The sequence below is a fragment of the Echinops telfairi genome, unplaced genomic scaffold (genome assembly GCF_000313985.2).
Source record: "Echinops telfairi isolate 266 unplaced genomic scaffold, ASM31398v2 ScPeMD7_7404;HRSCAF=8442, whole genome shotgun sequence".
NCBI classification, from domain to species: Eukaryota; Metazoa; Chordata; class Mammalia; order Afrosoricida; family Tenrecidae; genus Echinops; species Echinops telfairi.
Window position 1 is genome coordinate 1,556,503 of NW_022111304.1, and position 18,649 is coordinate 1,575,151.

General features: G+C 40.5%; 1 protein-coding gene across 1 annotated transcript in view; it reads right to left on the reverse strand.

Moving 5' to 3' along the window:
- Nucleotides 1-18,649, reverse strand: part of NCKAP1L (NCK associated protein 1 like) — a 69,134-nt gene that overhangs the window by 44,306 nt on the left and 6,179 nt on the right. Inside the window, exons 4-18 of the mRNA XM_004716919.2 lie at nt 17,255-17,311; nt 16,725-16,867; nt 15,465-15,555; nt 15,237-15,374; nt 13,667-13,715; nt 13,410-13,566; nt 7,398-7,454; nt 7,041-7,137; nt 6,226-6,335; nt 5,934-6,066; nt 5,250-5,331; nt 4,976-5,034; nt 4,606-4,751; nt 495-627; nt 126-245 (exon numbers count right to left, since the gene is read on the reverse strand). Coding sequence (XP_004716976.1) covers nt 126-245; nt 495-627; nt 4,606-4,751; nt 4,976-5,034; nt 5,250-5,331; nt 5,934-6,066; nt 6,226-6,335; nt 7,041-7,137; nt 7,398-7,454; nt 13,410-13,566; nt 13,667-13,715; nt 15,237-15,374; nt 15,465-15,555; nt 16,725-16,867; nt 17,255-17,311 — 1,572 coding nt within the window. The remainder of the gene's footprint in view (nt 1-125; nt 246-494; nt 628-4,605; nt 4,752-4,975; nt 5,035-5,249; nt 5,332-5,933; nt 6,067-6,225; nt 6,336-7,040; nt 7,138-7,397; nt 7,455-13,409; nt 13,567-13,666; nt 13,716-15,236; nt 15,375-15,464; nt 15,556-16,724; nt 16,868-17,254; nt 17,312-18,649) is intronic.

Genomic DNA, 18,649 nt, shown 5'->3' on the forward strand with positions numbered 1-18,649 from the left:
AAAACTAACAAATCTATTCTACAATAAAATATCCTTTGAAAGTCAGAAAAATAAAGAAAAAGACAGTGGGACGACCTTGACAGCTAGCAGAGGGCAAACTGAAAGACGGAGAGGGCTGTGTCTACCTGCTCGCTCAGGTTTCGCTGTTCAGCACAGATTTCTAGGACACAATTGCTGGTTTGTTTGGCCAACTCTTCCAGGAAGGAGTTGCAGTGGTGAAGGCCATGGTTTTTCAGATGAGGGTACTATGGGGAAAAGGGACAAAGGAAGAAAGGATCATCACCAGGGTCGACACCGCCTAACTTCTAATACGCTCCCAGAGGGAGAGGTCATATTCTGCATCAAGCTGAGACCCTTAGAGACTTGTGTCACATACTTATGTTTATTCTCTTTAGGGGATCAAAATCAACCCGGAAGCATGTGTTTTCCATTTTGAGGAAGAAGCATGAAATATGATTAGAGAGATGACAGGGTTTGGAATGTTGGATACCTACTTCCTCTGGGCACATCTCATGAGTGCAGTGAACAAAATGTGCACAAATCAGGGGGAAGGCAATGGCAAAGCGCAGCATTGGAGGTTCTTCCAGTGTCATAGCAAACATCTTCTCAAACGTGCGGAGGTGAAAGCTGGAGAGAAAAGGGAAAGAGATTTAGAACTGTGTGGCACAGGAGCACACAGCGATTCTTTCAACAGATGTTTATTGATATCCATCATTCCCTCCTTGAATTCCCTTACTCTAAGGGAGGAGGAAAGCCTAACTCTTTACTAACTCATTCTCAACCATGAACCCTAGGGCTTAATGATCATTTTCTCTTTCCTGGCACAAAACGTGTCATTCCTTCCTCAGAATCTTTACATGACTTGGATCATTTCCCCTCGCTTAGAACCCCTTGAGTACTGCTAACTCTTATCTTTCCAAAATTCGACACTGCAACTCCAGAAAATCTTCTCAAGTTAATTCGATATGATGACTCTTTCCTCCGTCGTCTATCCTCTCAACACTTGCACCCATTCTACAACTTTTACACTTTCACTCATATTGATATCCTCTTCACAGGTGGTTGTTCTATCTATCCCCACCTGTATTGAATAATGAGTCCTGGGTGATAAAAATGATTAATGGGCTAGCCTACTGTCCACAATGTTGGCAGTTTGAGTCTACCCAGAGGTACCCCAGAAGAAACACCTGGTGATTTATTTATAAAAATTCGGCATTTGAAAACCCTGTGTAGTAAAATTCTACTCTTACACACAGCAACTTTTTCAGGTTTTGTTTGTTTGGTTGTTTTTTTCCAGAGAAGGAGAAGAGATGTAATTGAATACAAAAGCACAGACAACAAACATATTAGGTTTTTTGATCTCCTGATGGGTAAAGTTATGCACAACAGTGGCCACCCAATACATTCTGTTGAGTGCTACCTAAGGAAGACTGCCTAATTTTTATTCTCCAAAGACCTTTTCTCCATCTCTCTTAACTATTTCTCATTCTCTCTACTACATCTCTGTGTTTTCCATGTAAGTCACAATGTCCCAAGGGTAAAATAAAGGTCTCAAAACTAACAGTGAAGAAGATACATGATTAGAAAAAGACATCCCTCTCCCCTGCACGTGCACACACAAACACACATCTCAATAGCCTCCAGTGGCCCCAAGCAGATACTGAAGTGGGCCAGCTGCTCACTGCAGAGCTCTCACTGCCCAGAGGAGCACTCCATCCAAGCAACACTTTCTTCTCTTTTTTTTTTTTCGTTGGGCGGGGTGGGGGGGCTCCCTATAGGAGAACTTGCCCTTGCCCTTAGGGAAAAAGCTTGACGTTACATTTATGGACACTCCCCACCTCAAGGGGAGAATTCCCCTGTACTATATAGCTAATCATGCATTTTTAACCAAGTTTCTTTTCAACCCTTGGTGACCCGAGCCTCTTGGCTACCTGGACTTCAGAGTTTGTCTTCTTGACGTGTGCAGCATGCTACATGGGCCACATCAGAAGAATCTGAGTCGAAAAGTCCACTAAGTGAACCATACTTATCCTTAGACACACCCTTTGTCAATTAAAGGAACTGATGTACTCCTGGGCTTTCAAGCTGACATGTGCTAGTGAAACAGAAGAGAACTGCTGGCTCAAGGTCGTGGATCTGGAAGTCATTGGACTTCTGTTCAAACCTCTTGCTTAAGACAGCCATAATATTTGCCATTTTCATATTTTCTTAGCTTTTAAAGATCTATCTTAGTTTCGCACACATAGTTCTGCTGCATCAAATGAGTGGTACTAAATTTTGTCCTATGTCTAACCCTCATTGTTTTCTTAAAAGAGATACAGTCACTTCAGCTATTTAATATGTATAAATGAACATTTCATGTATTTTAGTCGAAACAGCTTCCCATATATGAATATCTCCCTTATCTCAATAGTATTTTAAATCTATACCATTTGCTAGCTTAATGAAATTATTATGAAAATTACCAAAGGCCCCATGGAAATTATTTATATTATCTCTCAAAAAGTTGATAATGCTGCCACTAAAGTGAATACATAAAGCTTTATGAATGGATTTAGAGCTCTTGCTTAGTCATAATCCTTAACCTAGTAATAATCAGTTCTTACAATGTGGCCTTCTTCAATACTTACCTTCATGAAGGGATCACTGAAGATATAGGTGCAAAGTGTGTTGAAGAAAGCAGATGGTACCCTGCTATCAGAGAAAAAATAGTACCTGAGGTCTCAAAAGCTTGTCTTAAAACAAGCAACCATCGAAGTGAGGTGTCAGCTATGCCCACATGGACGAAGCACACTAGCCTGTGTAATCCAAGGATTGTATATAATAAAATCCAAGATCAGAGGAGTGAATTGCATTAGAGATTAAATTCTAAGTACCCAATTTGCAGAAGGATATGGATGAGGGTGAAATCACAAAAACCATTTGCAGAGTCCTCACAGTGATTAATCCTCCAATGAATTCCCTCAGACCGTTGGCCAGGGATGGGAATACCCTTTCTCTCAGAGAGAGTGCATCAGAAAGAGAATTGATGCGGATGTGGTGGTGGTGATAGTGGTGGTCATGGTGGTGGTAGTGGTGGTGGGATGCATCAAGTCAGTTCGGATTCATCGTGACCCCATGGACAACAGAATAAAAATTGCCAGCCCTGTACCATCCTCACAATTGTTGCTATGTTTGAGCCCATTGTTGCAATCACTGCGTCAACCCATCTCCTTGAGTACCTTCTTCTTTTTTGCTGCCTTTATACTTTACCAAGCATGATGACCTCATACAGGGACTGGTCTCTCCTGATGACATGTCCAAAGTACATGAGACAAAGTCTCGCCAGCCTTGCCTCTAAGGAGTATTTTAGCTGTACTTCTTCCAAGACAGATTTGTTTGTTCTTTTACCTGTCTATGGTACTTTCAATATTCTTTGCCATCACCATAATCAAAATGCATAGATTCTTCTGTGGTCTTGCATAGTCAATGTCCAACTTTCACATGCATATGAGGTGACTGAAAACACTATGGCTGGCACCAGGCGCACCTTAGTCCTCAAAATAACATCCTTGTTTTTCAACGCTTTAAAGAGGTCTTGCGCAGATCAATCCAACATAATGTATTCTTTGATTTCTTGACTGCTGCCTCCATGAACATTGATTGTGGATCCAGTAAGATGATATCCTTGACAACTACAATCTTTTCTTCGCTTATATACTATTACTACCCATTGCCATTGAGCCAATGCCAATTCATAGTGACAAGGCAGAACTGTCCCTGAGTGTTTAGGGGACACACATTTCTTATGGGCCTAGAAAAGCTCAGCTTTCTCCAGTTGGAGCAGCTGGTAGTTTCCGACTTCAGATCTCGGGGACAGTAGCCCAAGGTGTGGCTACTACACCACCAGAGCGCCTTTCGTGGAGAGAGTTAGGTTAAATGTTAATTTAACATCATTTGTTTTCCCTTTCAAACCATTTTTAGTTTTTTATTGTCTTCTGTTTCTTTTAGATTGGGGTTTTTCTGTGTTCTATTTTGTTATTGTTGTGAAAGGGTTTTTTTCGGTTTGGAGATTTCCTGTATGAATCCCTGTATATGAAATCCAAGATAGGTAAATCCATGTAGGCACTAACTAGATTAAAAGTTTATTATGGTTATGGGGCAAGGAAGATTGGAGGGAGATGGGAGCTAATAATAATGAGTACAAAAGTGAAAAAAAGTTCTAATATTATATTGATGATTACACACTATTTTTACTGTAATCAAACTACTGAATTGTATGGTACATGAATTACATAGCAATAAAACTGGGGTTTTTTAAAGCAAAAAAAAAAAAACACCAAACAGTTTAATTTAAATTATCCCAGAGAAGGAAAGGTTGTGTAAAGTCTAAATGGCTTTACCAAAGAGGATGACTATAAAACAAAAGGAAATCAACTTCAAATTCCTGTCCCTTAAGATTATTAGTAGAAACTGAATGAGTAAGTAGTGCAGTGTGAGCATGTGCCTTTAAGGAGATCTCAAAGAAGAAAATACTTTTCCATCTGTCTAAGGGAATTACAATCCCCCACAGAAGCTGAGCTGGAGATAAAGTGAATTTACAAAGAGTCCTGAACCCAGACATACCAGAAGGTAGACAGGTCAGAAGTTTCCACCAGCATTTTCTCTACTGAGTCCAGCATTTGAGAATGAAAGACAATGAGGTTCATCACCTTGGCTAAGTCAGGATTCTCATGCAGGTGCAGAGGGGCCTTTGCCACACTGGTATATGCCTGTGGATGAAATTGGGTGAAGAGTAGAGAAAAATAAGAGAAACGAGAAAGGATCCCACCCTTGGAGCTACAGCTTGGCCTTGAGATATTTACCCTTTCCAGTGAGCAGATTATCAGGGTTGAGTTTCTCCATACAGCAAAGTGTAGGAAATAAAATTAGAAGGGATTGTGAGGGAGAAAAATAATGTAAGGATAGGGGACAATTATCATCAGTAGACAATTACCTGTAGGCGGAACCAATCCAGCCTCAAACCCAAGAATTCAAATTTCTCTTCGGTATCAACTGCAACAAAAATAGAAATTCAAAAACAAACAGTAAAACAGTACCCTAACATCCAGATTGTATAGAATGGCTAAAGTTCTTCCAAGTCATCTTTTTTTATATCCGGGCTCAAGAGAGAAATCTTTCTAGAGAAAAGATGTTCACACTCATATGTGCTCCACACACACACACACACACACACACACACACACACACCCTCATGTCCCTCCAGTTACCTTGTTTGAGATTCAGAGAGGAGAGAGTGCTGACGAATGAGGACATGATAATGGATTCCTCCTCGGGACACACTGACAAATTCTGAAAGAAAATTTGAGTAGGTCGAGTAGTCACAGGTCCTACTAGTAGAGAAAATAAGACCAAAGGCTCGGTCAGTATGTATAAGGTAGAGGAATTGGCAAGTGATATAAACAGAAAAAAAATGCTAAGAGGAATTTTCCTGGATTCCCTGCCACACTAATGGCCTGTTTCTTTTTCATTTTCTGTCCTGTTTCTATGTAGCATTTCTCACAGGGGTGGGAGGTGGGGGATAAAGACTATTGAGATGATCAGTCCTTTTAAGTATACGCATCCGTACATAGTTTTAAAAACCCTGCCCTCTGCCACTGAGAGGCATTCTGATTCGTGGTCTCTGGGGCAGAGCAGAACTACCCGACAAGGCTTCCAAGACTATAAATCTTCACAGAGCAAACTGTCCTCTTTCTCCCACAGAGCAACTGGTGGGTTCACCCTACAGACCTACTACTTAGCCACTATGCCAGGGCTCATATATGTACATACAGAGGGACAACTCAAGGTTTCTGATACGCAGTCTACAGAACATGAGATTCATAGAGCATTTCTCTAAGAGGAAAATGAACAAGGATCAGCCTGAAATTTCCAAGACAGTCAATTAACCATACCTGTATAATGTCACTGAGCACAAGTGCATCAAATCTGGCCAAGTACTGGCAGTGATAGTGTTGTATCACTTTGATGTGTCTTCGGACCAGAGCTCTGATCTCCTCCAACAAGAAGAGCAGTTCTGCAAGGCTTCTACAGAAGAGTGGATAAGACCAGAGAGGAATGAGACTAGAAATGTGAATACAGTGATAACGAGGCAGGAATGAAGACTTCCTATAATTATTTGATCCCTTCCATACCCTTTCCCCGTGCCATCTAAGGTCAAGGTTCTTAACCATGTCAAATACTAACGAGTCAGCATAGTCCTCTGGTGTCTTTGTCTTGGTAACATTTTCTGCATGGCGAACCAGCCAGGTGACCTCATCACGAATGAAAGACAGGGCCATGAAAGCAAAAAGTGCCTAAGGAATATACAGAGACTATTAAGCTTTTCAGCTTAAAAAATAGATCCCAGAGCATAGAGAAAACTACTATATTAATAAAGGCATATGGACACAATTGTATAGCTAGACCATTAAGTGTCCAATAATGAACACGTACACACCAAAACAAAACAAACCTCAACATGTACCCAGAGTCAGACATGTCCACATGACAATATTAGCTCCCTGCCAGTACTCGCTCATAAAATCAATTTTAGAAATATTTACTGGGCATTTATGTGGGTCCACAATGGTATGCCACATAAATGCCCTATAAATTGCTCTCAAACATAAGCATAACTGTGAGGATGGTGAGGATGGTGTTTCGTTCTGTTATACAATAGGGTCACTCTGAGTCAGAGCGGACTCAACGGCACCTGACAAAAACAATAATGTTCAACAAGAGCTAAAATGAAAAAATTTAATTTTGTCTTCAATTAGTTTATACTCAGAAGATAAATGTACAAATAGTTGTAATACATGACATAGTATGATTAGTTCACCCAAAAGATATATAAAACTCTTTGCAGTGCTACAGGAAGATTCAAGGAATATATAAACACACACACACACACACACACAAATAGATCACAAAAGATTCAGAAATACAAAAACTCCTCTTCCCATACAGACTCTTATCCTTGGTCACCACTCTCCCTGTCCCTCAAGAGTTCTTTCTCTTGCCTTGGGCCCCAGTAGTCCTGGTTCATCTGTTAATACCATCTCCAGCTCCTTTGCTGCTACCCGCAGGAATTGCCGCCGTTGACAGTGAAACTGGCCACTGAGGAAGGAAGACAAAAACAGGAAAATATTGCCTTTCCCACCCTTGCATGCCCTTGCACTCAGGAAAGCTGCACTGAGATGGAGGTCTGAAGCAGAAGAGTGGTTCGATGTGAAAGTTAGATGTGGAGAAAGCACAGGGCTCTAAGGAGCAGCAGATGTTCCTGGATTGAGACAAAAAGGCTGTACAGAAACTGGGCATGGCTTAGGTGAGAACAAAGGTCAGGAGAGATCCCTATTCCATCGCATCCCCATCTTTACCTGTTGGCAATGACGTATTCTTTGCTTTCTTTTATGTCTGCCACTCGCTTGCCATACCTGAGGGATGACATAAGCACAGAACGGTTGGCCATAACACCCAATTAGGGGCCTTGCCCCCCCCCCCGGCACCCCACCCCCCCAGCCCTCAGAGATTCTGAGCAAAAGTCTGAGGGGAACATAGGTAGCCCTCACATAGGTAGCAGCACCTTTTCTAACCCTACCTTCCAACGTGGTCTATTAGTGAAAGACTCAACAAGCCTAGAGATCCATCGATTTTACCTTCTTTGGCAGAGAAGTAAAATAATCCCTAGGGAAGGAAAGTGGCCTGTCCAAGGTCCCATAAGGCTTTAGTGGCAAAGTTGGTGCTTGACTCCTTCACTTTTCACCCTATGCTTCAAGATTATCTTCAAGTGAAGATACTTTTCCAGGTCTGAGGACACTAAGATGGTACACACTCATCTCCCAACTCACAGCAGTTACTCCAGCTCTACCTTGGTTCATATTCCCACCCACCTCCTCTCAGGGATAACTTTATCAGCTATCCCTTAGTAGTTTCTTTAATCTTCCCCTCTCCAGGGCCTTTCTCTTCTACAAAACATGTCAACGCCGCCACCATTCTAAGTAGTTCCTCACTTGACCCTGACAATCTACTGAACTTTACCCATGCTCCCACATGATTAAATTCCTCCAAAGTGACACTTCCCTCTCACTTCGTCATCTCTCATTGACCCTTGACACTAAGTTAATTGGCCTTTTCATTGCTTTTGCTTTACCTGCAATATCTGACTCTAGTGACCCAATCTCTCGTTTCTTCTAGTCACACATGTTCAAGATGCCAGCATTAGCTGAAACTCCATGCTCTCTGTGTTCTTCACATCTCCCTTCTCCTGCCTGGCACCGCTGCAGTCACCGCCACAACAACACAATCTCTTATCTTCCCTTTTCCCAAGCCACTCTTTTATTGAATTTAGCACAGATTCAGAGAAATTTCAAAATGGAAATTATCTTAATTAAATCAGAATTCAACTCCACAGCAGTCTTGATGGATAATTATTTCAACCTCTCATGGCACAATGGAAAGAGTATAGATTAAGTGTCAAAAATCTCTGCGTGTATTAATCTGGTAGGTGTGGCTCTCTATTGTGAATGCATATTATTGGAAGATTTGCCCTATCACACACCCCCATTATTTGTGTAAATAGTGTCCAATCACTTGAGTTTAATCTGTACAAGTCAGCAATTCATGTATTACAATTCTTAGCTGGCCTAAACTCATATAATTTCCTTTCTTCAATAGTGTTTTAACTTCTGTACCATTGGCTAAACTATCAAAGTGTAGAGTATTTTCTCTGTAGAAAATATTCTAATGACACTATCAAAGCATAGTGGTTACTTGTTAAACTGCTGACTGTAAAGATAGCATTCAAAACCACTAGCCAGTTCCACAGGGGAAGGATGGGCTTTCTGATCCAGTCAAGATTTGCAGGCTCAGACATCAGGTAGATGGTTCTACCCTACCCTGTGGTATCCCTATGGGTCGGCATTTGCTTGGTAACAGTGGAAGTGATTCCCAAGGGGATGATTGATAATTTTCTCTAATATAAAAGGACAATCATGTCTCTAAGGTGAACTAGAGACATATATAAACCAAAGCTGTATAAATGGATTTGGGGCTTGCATTTAATTCTAGCCCAAATCAAAGGGCAATGAGTTCTTACGATATGGCCCTAATTGATGTTTGCCCTTATGAAAAGATCACTGAAGATATGGGTGCTATAGCAAAGTGTGAAATTAGAAGAAGTTAGATGGTGCCCAGCTATCAGAAATACTAGTGTCTGGAGTCTTAAAGGCTTTTTTTCAAACAAGCAGCCATCTAAGTGAGACATCAATAAGTCCACATAGAAGAAGCACACCAACCTGTATGATCCTAGGATTGTAAATGATATAACCCAAATCTAAATGAGGGAATGGCATCAGAGCTTAAATTGTGAACACTTGGTTTGCAGAAGGCTATGGATGGCAGTGAAAGCCCAAAATCCATTGGAAGTGGATTACTGAAGATGCAGTTAGGATAAAATGCAACACCTTATCATTTGATCTCTCTTCTGACCCATTTTAATTTGTTCTCTTTTAACATTTTCTACTTTCCTTTTAACTGAAGTTTATCTCTGTTTTACTTTGTTACTTGTGTTAGGTTTTTGTTTGTTTTTATTCTTTTGTATGTTTTTCTATATATGAAATCCAGACAGGTAAATCAGTAAGACAGTAAATGGATTAATGATTTCTTGGGGGTATGGCAGAGGAAGTTGCCAGAGAAATGGGAAGCTAATAACAATGAGTACAAAAAAGAAGAAAATATTCTAAAATTGATTGTGGTGATGATTGTACAACTCTTCTTAATATTATTAAACTTGAATTTTATGGTATGTGAATTATATGGCAAAAACTGTTTAAAGAGAGTCAGAATCTCTGGGATTGTTACATAATCCCACTGTTTATTCATTGAGTGACACCAAGACTAATTCTCTATTTTCTATTTTATAAAAATTAATGTTTATATCTGAGTTATCATGAATATCAAATTAGATTATTTCAATCTACTCCCTGCCATCAAGTAAATCTGACTCAGAGACCCTGTAGAACAGGGTAGAACTGTCCCTGTGGGTTTCCAAGACAGACTTTAACTCTTTTTTTTTTAAATATCACTTTATTGGGGGCTCTTACAGCTCTTATAACAATCCATACATCAATTGTATCAAGCATATTTGTACATATGTTGCCATCATAATTTTCTAAACATTTACTTTCTATTTGAGCCCTTGGTATCAGCTCCTCTTTTTTCTCTCCCTCCCCCCACTGTCATGACCCCTTGATAAATTATAAATTATTATTTTCATATTTTATACTGACCACTGTCTCCCTTCCCCTATGGTTTCTTTTGTTCTCCCCCGCCCCCCGAGGGGAAGGTATATGTCAATCATTGCAATGGGTCTCCCCTTCCTCCCCTCCTCTCCTCGCCTTCCCCCTGCCCTCCTGGTATCACTACTCCCATTCCTATTCCTGGATTCCATGTGAACAAACTTTAACTCCTTACAGGAGTATAAAGCCTTCTCTTTCTCCCTGAAGCAGCTGGTAGTTTTGAACTGATGATCTTGCAGTTAACAGCCCAAGGCATAACCACTACACCACCAGGGCTATTTGTTTTTATCAAAAGACTCCCTCAACTATAAATCAGACACCTTAATCGTTTTTCTTAGAGATGAGGAACTGAACTGCCTTCAAGCACCCAACTTTAGCTGAAACCAGACCTAACTCCTAACCACCATAGAGTAAAGGCCTAACACAATTAGTCTTCAGTGTCCATTTTAAATTCAACTAGTTCAAAATTTAATTCACAATCTTGCCCCTGCCTCCAACAAACTACTTTTCTTCACATGTTCTCTATCTTAAGGAATGCTAGATACTATGGAATGCTTGGCATCATCCTCAGTGTCTCCTGATTTACTTAGTTAATCCCTGCCTCTAGTTTTACCTATCTTACCGCTTCTCTTCTCCGCAGCAGAATGATTTTTTTTGAAAATGCACATATGACGGTGTCATTCTCTATTTAAAAGCACTCAGTGGCACTCTATCACTTTTAGAGAAGATTCAGACTCCTTGGTAAGGAATATAAGGCACCAGTTTATCTAACCAAACCCAGTTGCCTATGTGTCAGAATATATGTGTTTCTTGGAATTAGCCCAACTCTCTTTTGCTTAGAAACCTTGATAGTTTGTTTCTTAAGCTCCTTCCCTGCCGTTCCACCCTAAACACACATGTGTGCACGTGCGCGCGCGCACACACACACACACACACACACACTTCATCTGTTTAGCAATTGAGGTCTTCTTGTCTCCAAAAAACCTTTCTGCATTCTGCAAGGCTAGTTTCAGTGACCTTCTAAACGCTTCCTTGCCGCCTAATGTATACATCATAGTCCCTCCCTGTATTACAACTGCTTGTTTGTCTATTTGGAAACTCCTTAAGAGCAAAGATTCTTTGTTCCCTTCTTCAATATTCTATTTTTGTTTTAAAGTCTTTTGAATAAAATTTTCTCTTTACTATTTGAAAATATCAGTAACGATAAGGAGAAAAACAAACCAGTGAATTTCTGTCCTTTTTCTCTCTCTTTTTTTTAAATATTTATCATGGTTTGAGTGAAAATTTACAGAGTAAATTCGTTTCCACTCAACAATTTGTACACATTTTTTCCTCAAGACATTAGTCTAACCCCTCAATATAACAGCACTCTTCCCACCTCCTCCTGCATTCTCCATTTCTAGCTAGCCTCCTCTCCTGCCCCTCCGGCCGTCTGAACTTTGTTTGGGAGCAAATACTTCCCTTTTGGTCTATGCGGTTAGTTGTTCTGTATGTTTCTCAGAGGTGTTATTGTTCATTTCATAGGTCTATCTGTTAGTTGACAGGTTATTCCAGGGGTGGGTTCAGTTCCAGACTAAAAGGTGTCTTAAGGGACAGAGTCTCTGGGGTTCCATCAGTCTCTATCAGACTAGTAAGTTTTATCTTCCCTATGATTTTGAGTTTATTTTACATTTTTCTCCCACTCTGTCCAGAACTTTCCATTGTGATTGCAATCAGACAGGTCAGTAGTGGTAGCCATGCAGCACCATCTAGTTCTCCTGGTCGCAGGCTGCTAGAGACTGGCTCATCAAGACCATTAGTCCTGGTGATGGAGTGGTGATGCTGTAGGCTGCTAACCACAAGACCATTAGTCCTCTGGGGGGGGGGGTGTTTTTGTTGTTGCTGTTGTTGTTGTTGCTGTTATTTAGTTAACAATCACATAGCTCTCAGAATTTTCTATGTGTGTGGTAGTTACATAATTTCGTGTCAGCTTGAAGTATAGGAGTGGAGTCTAGCTTGTCAATCAGGTCGCAGCTTGATGACCTCATTTGGAGATGCCACTGAGATAAATGGCTCCCTGGAGGCAGGACATTCTCTCTGCCTTCACCTTCCTGCTGGTGTTGCCACCACCACTGGATCACCACCCACCGGCCTGTGATCTTCCTGCATTCTGCATCGTTACATGTGGCTGCATGAGTCTGAAGAGGGATTTATGGACTAGTATTGGACTTATGGAGTAGTCTCAGATTTATGGACTTGATCTGGACTGGGCTGAGATGTTTTCCTGATAAATTAAGCTTCTTAATATAAAGCTCTTTCTTACACACATATATGAATGTCTCTGTATTTGTTTCTCTAGTCAACCCGGCCTTACACAATGTGCTTTACAAAAAATTGTTCATTTCTCATACCTACCCGGTGAGGTAGGTACTAGTATTGCCTTCATTTTATAGATGGGGACATGAAGGCATGGCATGTTAATTACTTTGTCCAAGGTCACAGAGGTAATCAATAGTAGTTAGAATTCAAACCCAATTATGTTTCAGAGACCATGCTCCTAAGTCTTTTGCTTTCTTATCAGCTAATTAGTACCTGAAACCCAGTGAAGAATCTAGTAAATGGCAAGTGTTCAATACAGTACACTTACTCCTCCCTTATTCATTATCTCATTCTCACACATTTTGCATCTAAGATAATAGTAAAAAAAATCTACTATCCAACTATTTTGCACTATAACTACATCCATCTGGCATTAACAGAAGCAGATGTGCACGGTGAGAGTAGCTCTGGCTGTGATAAGTTGGGTTCTGTGCCAAGTTGACTAGGACATGATTCTCTGGTTTGGTAGTTATGTAATGATGTAACCTGGTAGTTATGTAATCCCCCATTTTGTGCTCTAGTGTGGCCTCCTCCACCCATAATGTTGATTTTTGCATAACAGCCTGGTCTTTGAAATCTAACCATGTTTCTAAGTGAGGAGTGGGTATATTTCTTCAATCATTAGAATTAATCCTTACTACCAGTACTCTGAGGGCCACTTGGAGACTGAAGAAGGATATGGGGAGGGGCTAAAAAATCCCCAAATAAGTTCCTGTTGGTGTTAATGTCTCTCACCCTTTCAAACTGCTAAACAGGTCCTCTGTGACCTTGTGCACTTGCAGCACATCTTCTCGGATGAGTGTGATGTACAGGGAGCCTTGAAGAGAGAGCTTCCACAGCTTCTGGCACTGGCTATTGGAGTTGAGGCAACCATGGCAAAGAAGAAACCCAACTGCAGGTGGGTAAAACAGTGCAGAGAAAGACTTTTAGAACCGCTTTCTCATGTAATGCTGCTACTTAATTTTTCCCCCATTTAATTCCACAAAACTTACTGATAATCCAGCGCTCCATCACATCCACAGACAAATACTCACAGGCCATCTGTTAGAGAGAGGAAGAAATAGTTGAGCCATTAGTTAATTTAGTGCTCCCCTAAAGGACAAAAGTCATAAGGGCAAAAAAACTAAAAAGGGCCATCAACCTAGAATCTGAGTACCCAAACCAACTATTATTTTATCAGTCTGGATTAGAGTATTTCAATATGCCAATAATGGAGGTGAGGCACTGGGAGTGGAGTGAAGGTAAGGAAATATTGTTGAGAAAGTTACAAAGAATCTTGGACTGGAAGTCAGAATTAGCAAAAGAGTCCACATAACTTTTCTTCAATGTTTCAGGTATTTTTAATAATAGGAAAGTACAGCTTTATGAAACTGTCTCGTGATTTCTCCAGTTTTTTTCGATTATTTTAGGTGCGTAAAGTGCTTGATTGCTAACTGAAAAATCACTAGTTTGAATCCACCAACCACACTGTGGAACTTTGCCTCCCTAAAGATTCCAGCCTTGGAAACTGAGTTAGTTAATTGTGCCAGCCTGGCCGATAATCACACGTGGGGCTAATTGAAAGGCGGAGGGATAAATGGGTGGTGAGCCTCACCTTTCTAGTTCTCAGGTCTCTTGTTTTGTGATGGTTGCACCAGGTGCAGCTGCCTTAGCAGTTCCCTGCTTCAGCTTGCAAGATTGACTTCCTATAAGACATCCCCAAGGAGAAGCTACATGGACCTATCCCGATGCAGCCCTGGGTGCTGGAGCAGCCGTGTGGAGACCCCTGCTAGTGCTGAGATGCTTGTTCGTTCACTGACTCAGCTTTCCTCCTGCAGTCGGCATCATTGCCTCTGTTTTGTGAGGTGGAGGGCTTTGTGGACTGGTGTTGGGTTGATGGGTTGATGTTGGACTTGTGGGCTTGGGCAGCATTGGGTTGGGATGTTTTTGTGATGCACATTTTCTTTACATAAAACTCTCTCTTATATATGAGTTGCTGTGGATTTGTTTCTCCAAAGTACCTAGACTAATACAGAAACCCTATGGTGCCATTCTACTATATCCTATGTCAGAATTGACTCAATGGCAATGGGTTTTGTTTGAAGTTTGTATTGGATTAGTTTACCACTTACAGTGCAAACCTCTCATTTGGTGCTTAGCACTCACGTTACAGCAACAGCTATATTTTATGACTGCCCATCCTCCCCAAACTATAAGTTCTTTGAAGGACAAACTATGAGCCATGGTAGTTGAACCAAAAATGTTGATTGACTCCTAAATTCACATTCTTACTGTGCTAAATAGGAGCTTAATGATATTGTTTCTCTACTATTTATTCATCTACAGATTCATTCTATGAATATTTACTAAATTCTATGGGCAAGCAAGCACATACTAATTGATCCCAATAAAAGTTCCAACTTAACCCTGACTTTTTAGCCAAAGTGATAATCAACTTAGAGGCAGATCCTAGAAGATACTTAAGGCATTTTTAGGGCTGGTGTTTCCTGAGAGACACACTCGCTACAGAGATAGCCTTGCAAAAGGAAATGTCCCCACTAACAAAAGGAAAGGGGAACTCACTGTTTCAGAACTGGCAGGGTTAATCATGGCTGGAGGATTGCTGGTGACACTTAGAAGCTGAGCACTACGCCACTGCTCAGCCCCCTGGTTCCTTCGGACAAAGAGGAAGTACAGAGAGAGCAGAGCCCCGCTCACAGCCTGTGGGGAAAAACAAATTAATCCGGAATGACACTGATAGGGACAATATGCTTTTGACTGAGGAAGTCTCAACTCTCTCCAGAAACTTGCCTTTGTGTGAGGCCCAAACTCCTCGGTCAGCTTTTTCAGAGGGTGGTCATACTCCAAGACCATCTGACCTAACCGTGCAAAACTGGGGTCACTAAGAGAAAGCAGAGAAAAAAGGAATTATAGGCCTCCCTTAACCAATCTCTAAAGTCAGCCAGGAGGATCCCAGGTAGAATGTTTCTCTAATCACAATGTAAACTCTCATACTTGCATATAGGATAAAGGTGTGTGCATAGGATGTAATCCCCACCACCTCCAAAGATAGACATATTAAATTGTGAATCGCATTCACAAATATCCCACTTCATATCTGGGCACACTAAACTATAGCTAGATAGAACCACATAATATTGGGCAGGTCCACAAAAGTTTATTCCTTATCAATAAGTACCCATATTAAGATTAGACACAGGTTAAGTACTCTATGAATTCTTATTAATTAGTTGCAAATTCAGTAATGCACCTAGATCCAAATCTGTAAATAACCCAAAAGATATTAAACAATCAACCTTAATAGCGAAGGCATGTATCTATGTGTCCACGTAGATGAAAAGGAGCACTTATGCACATGCAGAACAATATGCCACAGCCCACTCTGATCCCTCTGGTCGTTTGTTCAGCCCTTAAATACTTACATTTACACTAACAGAGGAAGACTTAGAAATCATCCAAAATCTATTTATATTAGGCTTCAAATGTATTATACATTACTTACCTCTACTGGCTTTATCTTATTAGTATTATTCCTACCAATACAAAAAAGAATTTTCTTTAATGTTGCAAGAACCTCAAAAGCAGAGTGAAAGCCAGACCAGGATTAAAAAATGATCAGACTCCATGCTAACTGGAGAATTGACTACAGCTTTTCAAGAGTCAATTATATGTAAAAGGACATATAATTGATATAAGCGCAGATTCAATGCCGCACAGTCTATTCTGACTCATAGCAACACCATAAGGCAGGATAGAACTGCCCCTGTGGATTTCCAAGACTGTAACTATGAGGGTAGAAAGCCTCATCTTTCTCCCTTGGAGCAGCTGGTGATTTCAAACTGCTGACCTTGGGGTTAGCAGCCCAATATATAACCACTACACCCTTTATATGCCCTTGTGAGTATTCTCAATGGTTTGTGTCATGTACATGGCAGATTCTCATATAAAAATAGACAGGATCTATTTCCTTTGAAGCCACTGACTTCCTATCTCAGCACCTACTACAGATAAGATCCTTCATATAATACATCCCCCCCCCCCTTGACTCACCTATGCCCATGCAGCATCTCATGGGCACAGTTGTACATGCCAATGAGTACCCGTCGATCCTCGATCCGTGACAGAAGTAAAATAACTGAGGTGTAAGTAACAATCAAGTCCAGGTAACTCCGAGTGAAGTCAAAATTGAGATTCTACAAGGAAAACACACAGGATCCAAAGAGCAGCACAGCCAATTAATCTGGATTTTCCTATTTCCACAACCATTCCAGACAATGCTACATAGATGTAGGAACTGACAGGACTTAAAATTTAAAAGAACTTTATAACAAAAGTAAAAATGTAGCATTTGGGGGTTGAGGGAGGTAGGGTAAGAAGATTTAAATATAATTTTTATTAAGTAAATCACATTACAAATTTTCTTAACCTGTAAATGCATTTTAATGTCTGCACTTTTACAAAGAAATTATAGTTCCAGGAATGAGCAAATGAAACAGCCACTCCTGCAGCCCCACGCTGTCCCAACTTAGACCTGGTTTTTTCTGTAGCTCTTGGGTAAAAGAGAAGTACAAAAAGCTTACAATATCAAAATGGCACTGGCAGGCATCAATGGTGTTGAGAAGTTCATATACATGATCCTGGAGGTAGAATTGGAGATGAGAATGAATAAATGACATATACACTTGGAATTAGAGGGCTCTTTCCACTAGAGATTTTAGCCACCCAGTAATGGAAGGGAAGCATTGTTAAATGGCAGGGTTTCATCCTCAGTAAAACTTTCATGGGCTCCTATCAAGGTACCTTACCCAAATGTCCACATTCCCACTGGCACAAGGCACTACTACTCACATGCTTGCACACTCTCCCTAAGCATACCATCCCTACTACTGTTTCCTCAACAAAAAGTTACCAAAAAGCTTGGAAAATGCGAAAGAAAACCAAACCCAGTTTTGTAGATGAATCCCAAACTAAGTCTGTTGTTGGTTTACTGTTCTGGGGAGTTAGTCACAGCTACAAATGTGAATTCTACTCATTGATCTACTATTATATGTTAAATACTTACTGATAACTTTAATGCACTTCATTTAACCAGTATTTGAATGTGATAGAATTTTCTTTTCATGCCAATTGTATGTCACTAAATCAGTTTCATTGTAGACTCTTCTCTCCCTTTCCCCCCCCACCAATCACACTCACCCTCCATCATCCTGCCCCTACTCCTTACGTAAGCCAGTTTAAGAATCTCATGTTCCCTTTCTCATTTTCTCCCTATTTACATAATTTATTGATATTGTTTTATCTTCTTCATAAATTCATATTTTGTTATTTATGTTATTAACACCTTAAAAGTGTTAAAACTGCACATTTGTTTTAGATATATACATATATTTCATCATAATAAAAATGTAAGTCTGTATGAATAAAAGAGCAAATTGTGGCCTAGTTGTTCGTTTACAAACCAGATCTGTTCCCAACTATGTCTTTAAGTCTTTCAGTGGAACTCACAAGGAAGTCAGAGCAGGTGCATATGTTTCCTATTTGGCCTTACTTTCCTCTAAGAAAGGGGCCCTGGTGCCTCAGCAGTTAGAAATAATTGGCTGGTTATAAATAATTAAAAGAAAAAGGCCAGTGGTTCGAACTCTCCAGCTGCTCTTGAGGAACAGCTGAGGCCGTCTGCTTCCATGAAGATTCACGGGCACAGAAGCTCTACGGAGCATCGACCCTGTGGAGCAGCAGGTCATGAGAAGTTAGAATCAACTCAATGGCAGCGGGTTTGGGTTTTTGCTTTTGCCTTTATTTTGGTTGTGATGCAAAAAAAGTCTTGAGACTTTTCAATGACTTAAAAGCTGCAGATTCTGACAGTGAAGGAGATTGTGAAGAAGCATTGGTCCAGAGTAGGGGTTGGTTCAATCGTTTCAAAATGAGGGCAAATGTACATAACATGAACAGGCAAGTACAAGCTGTCTACAAGTTAA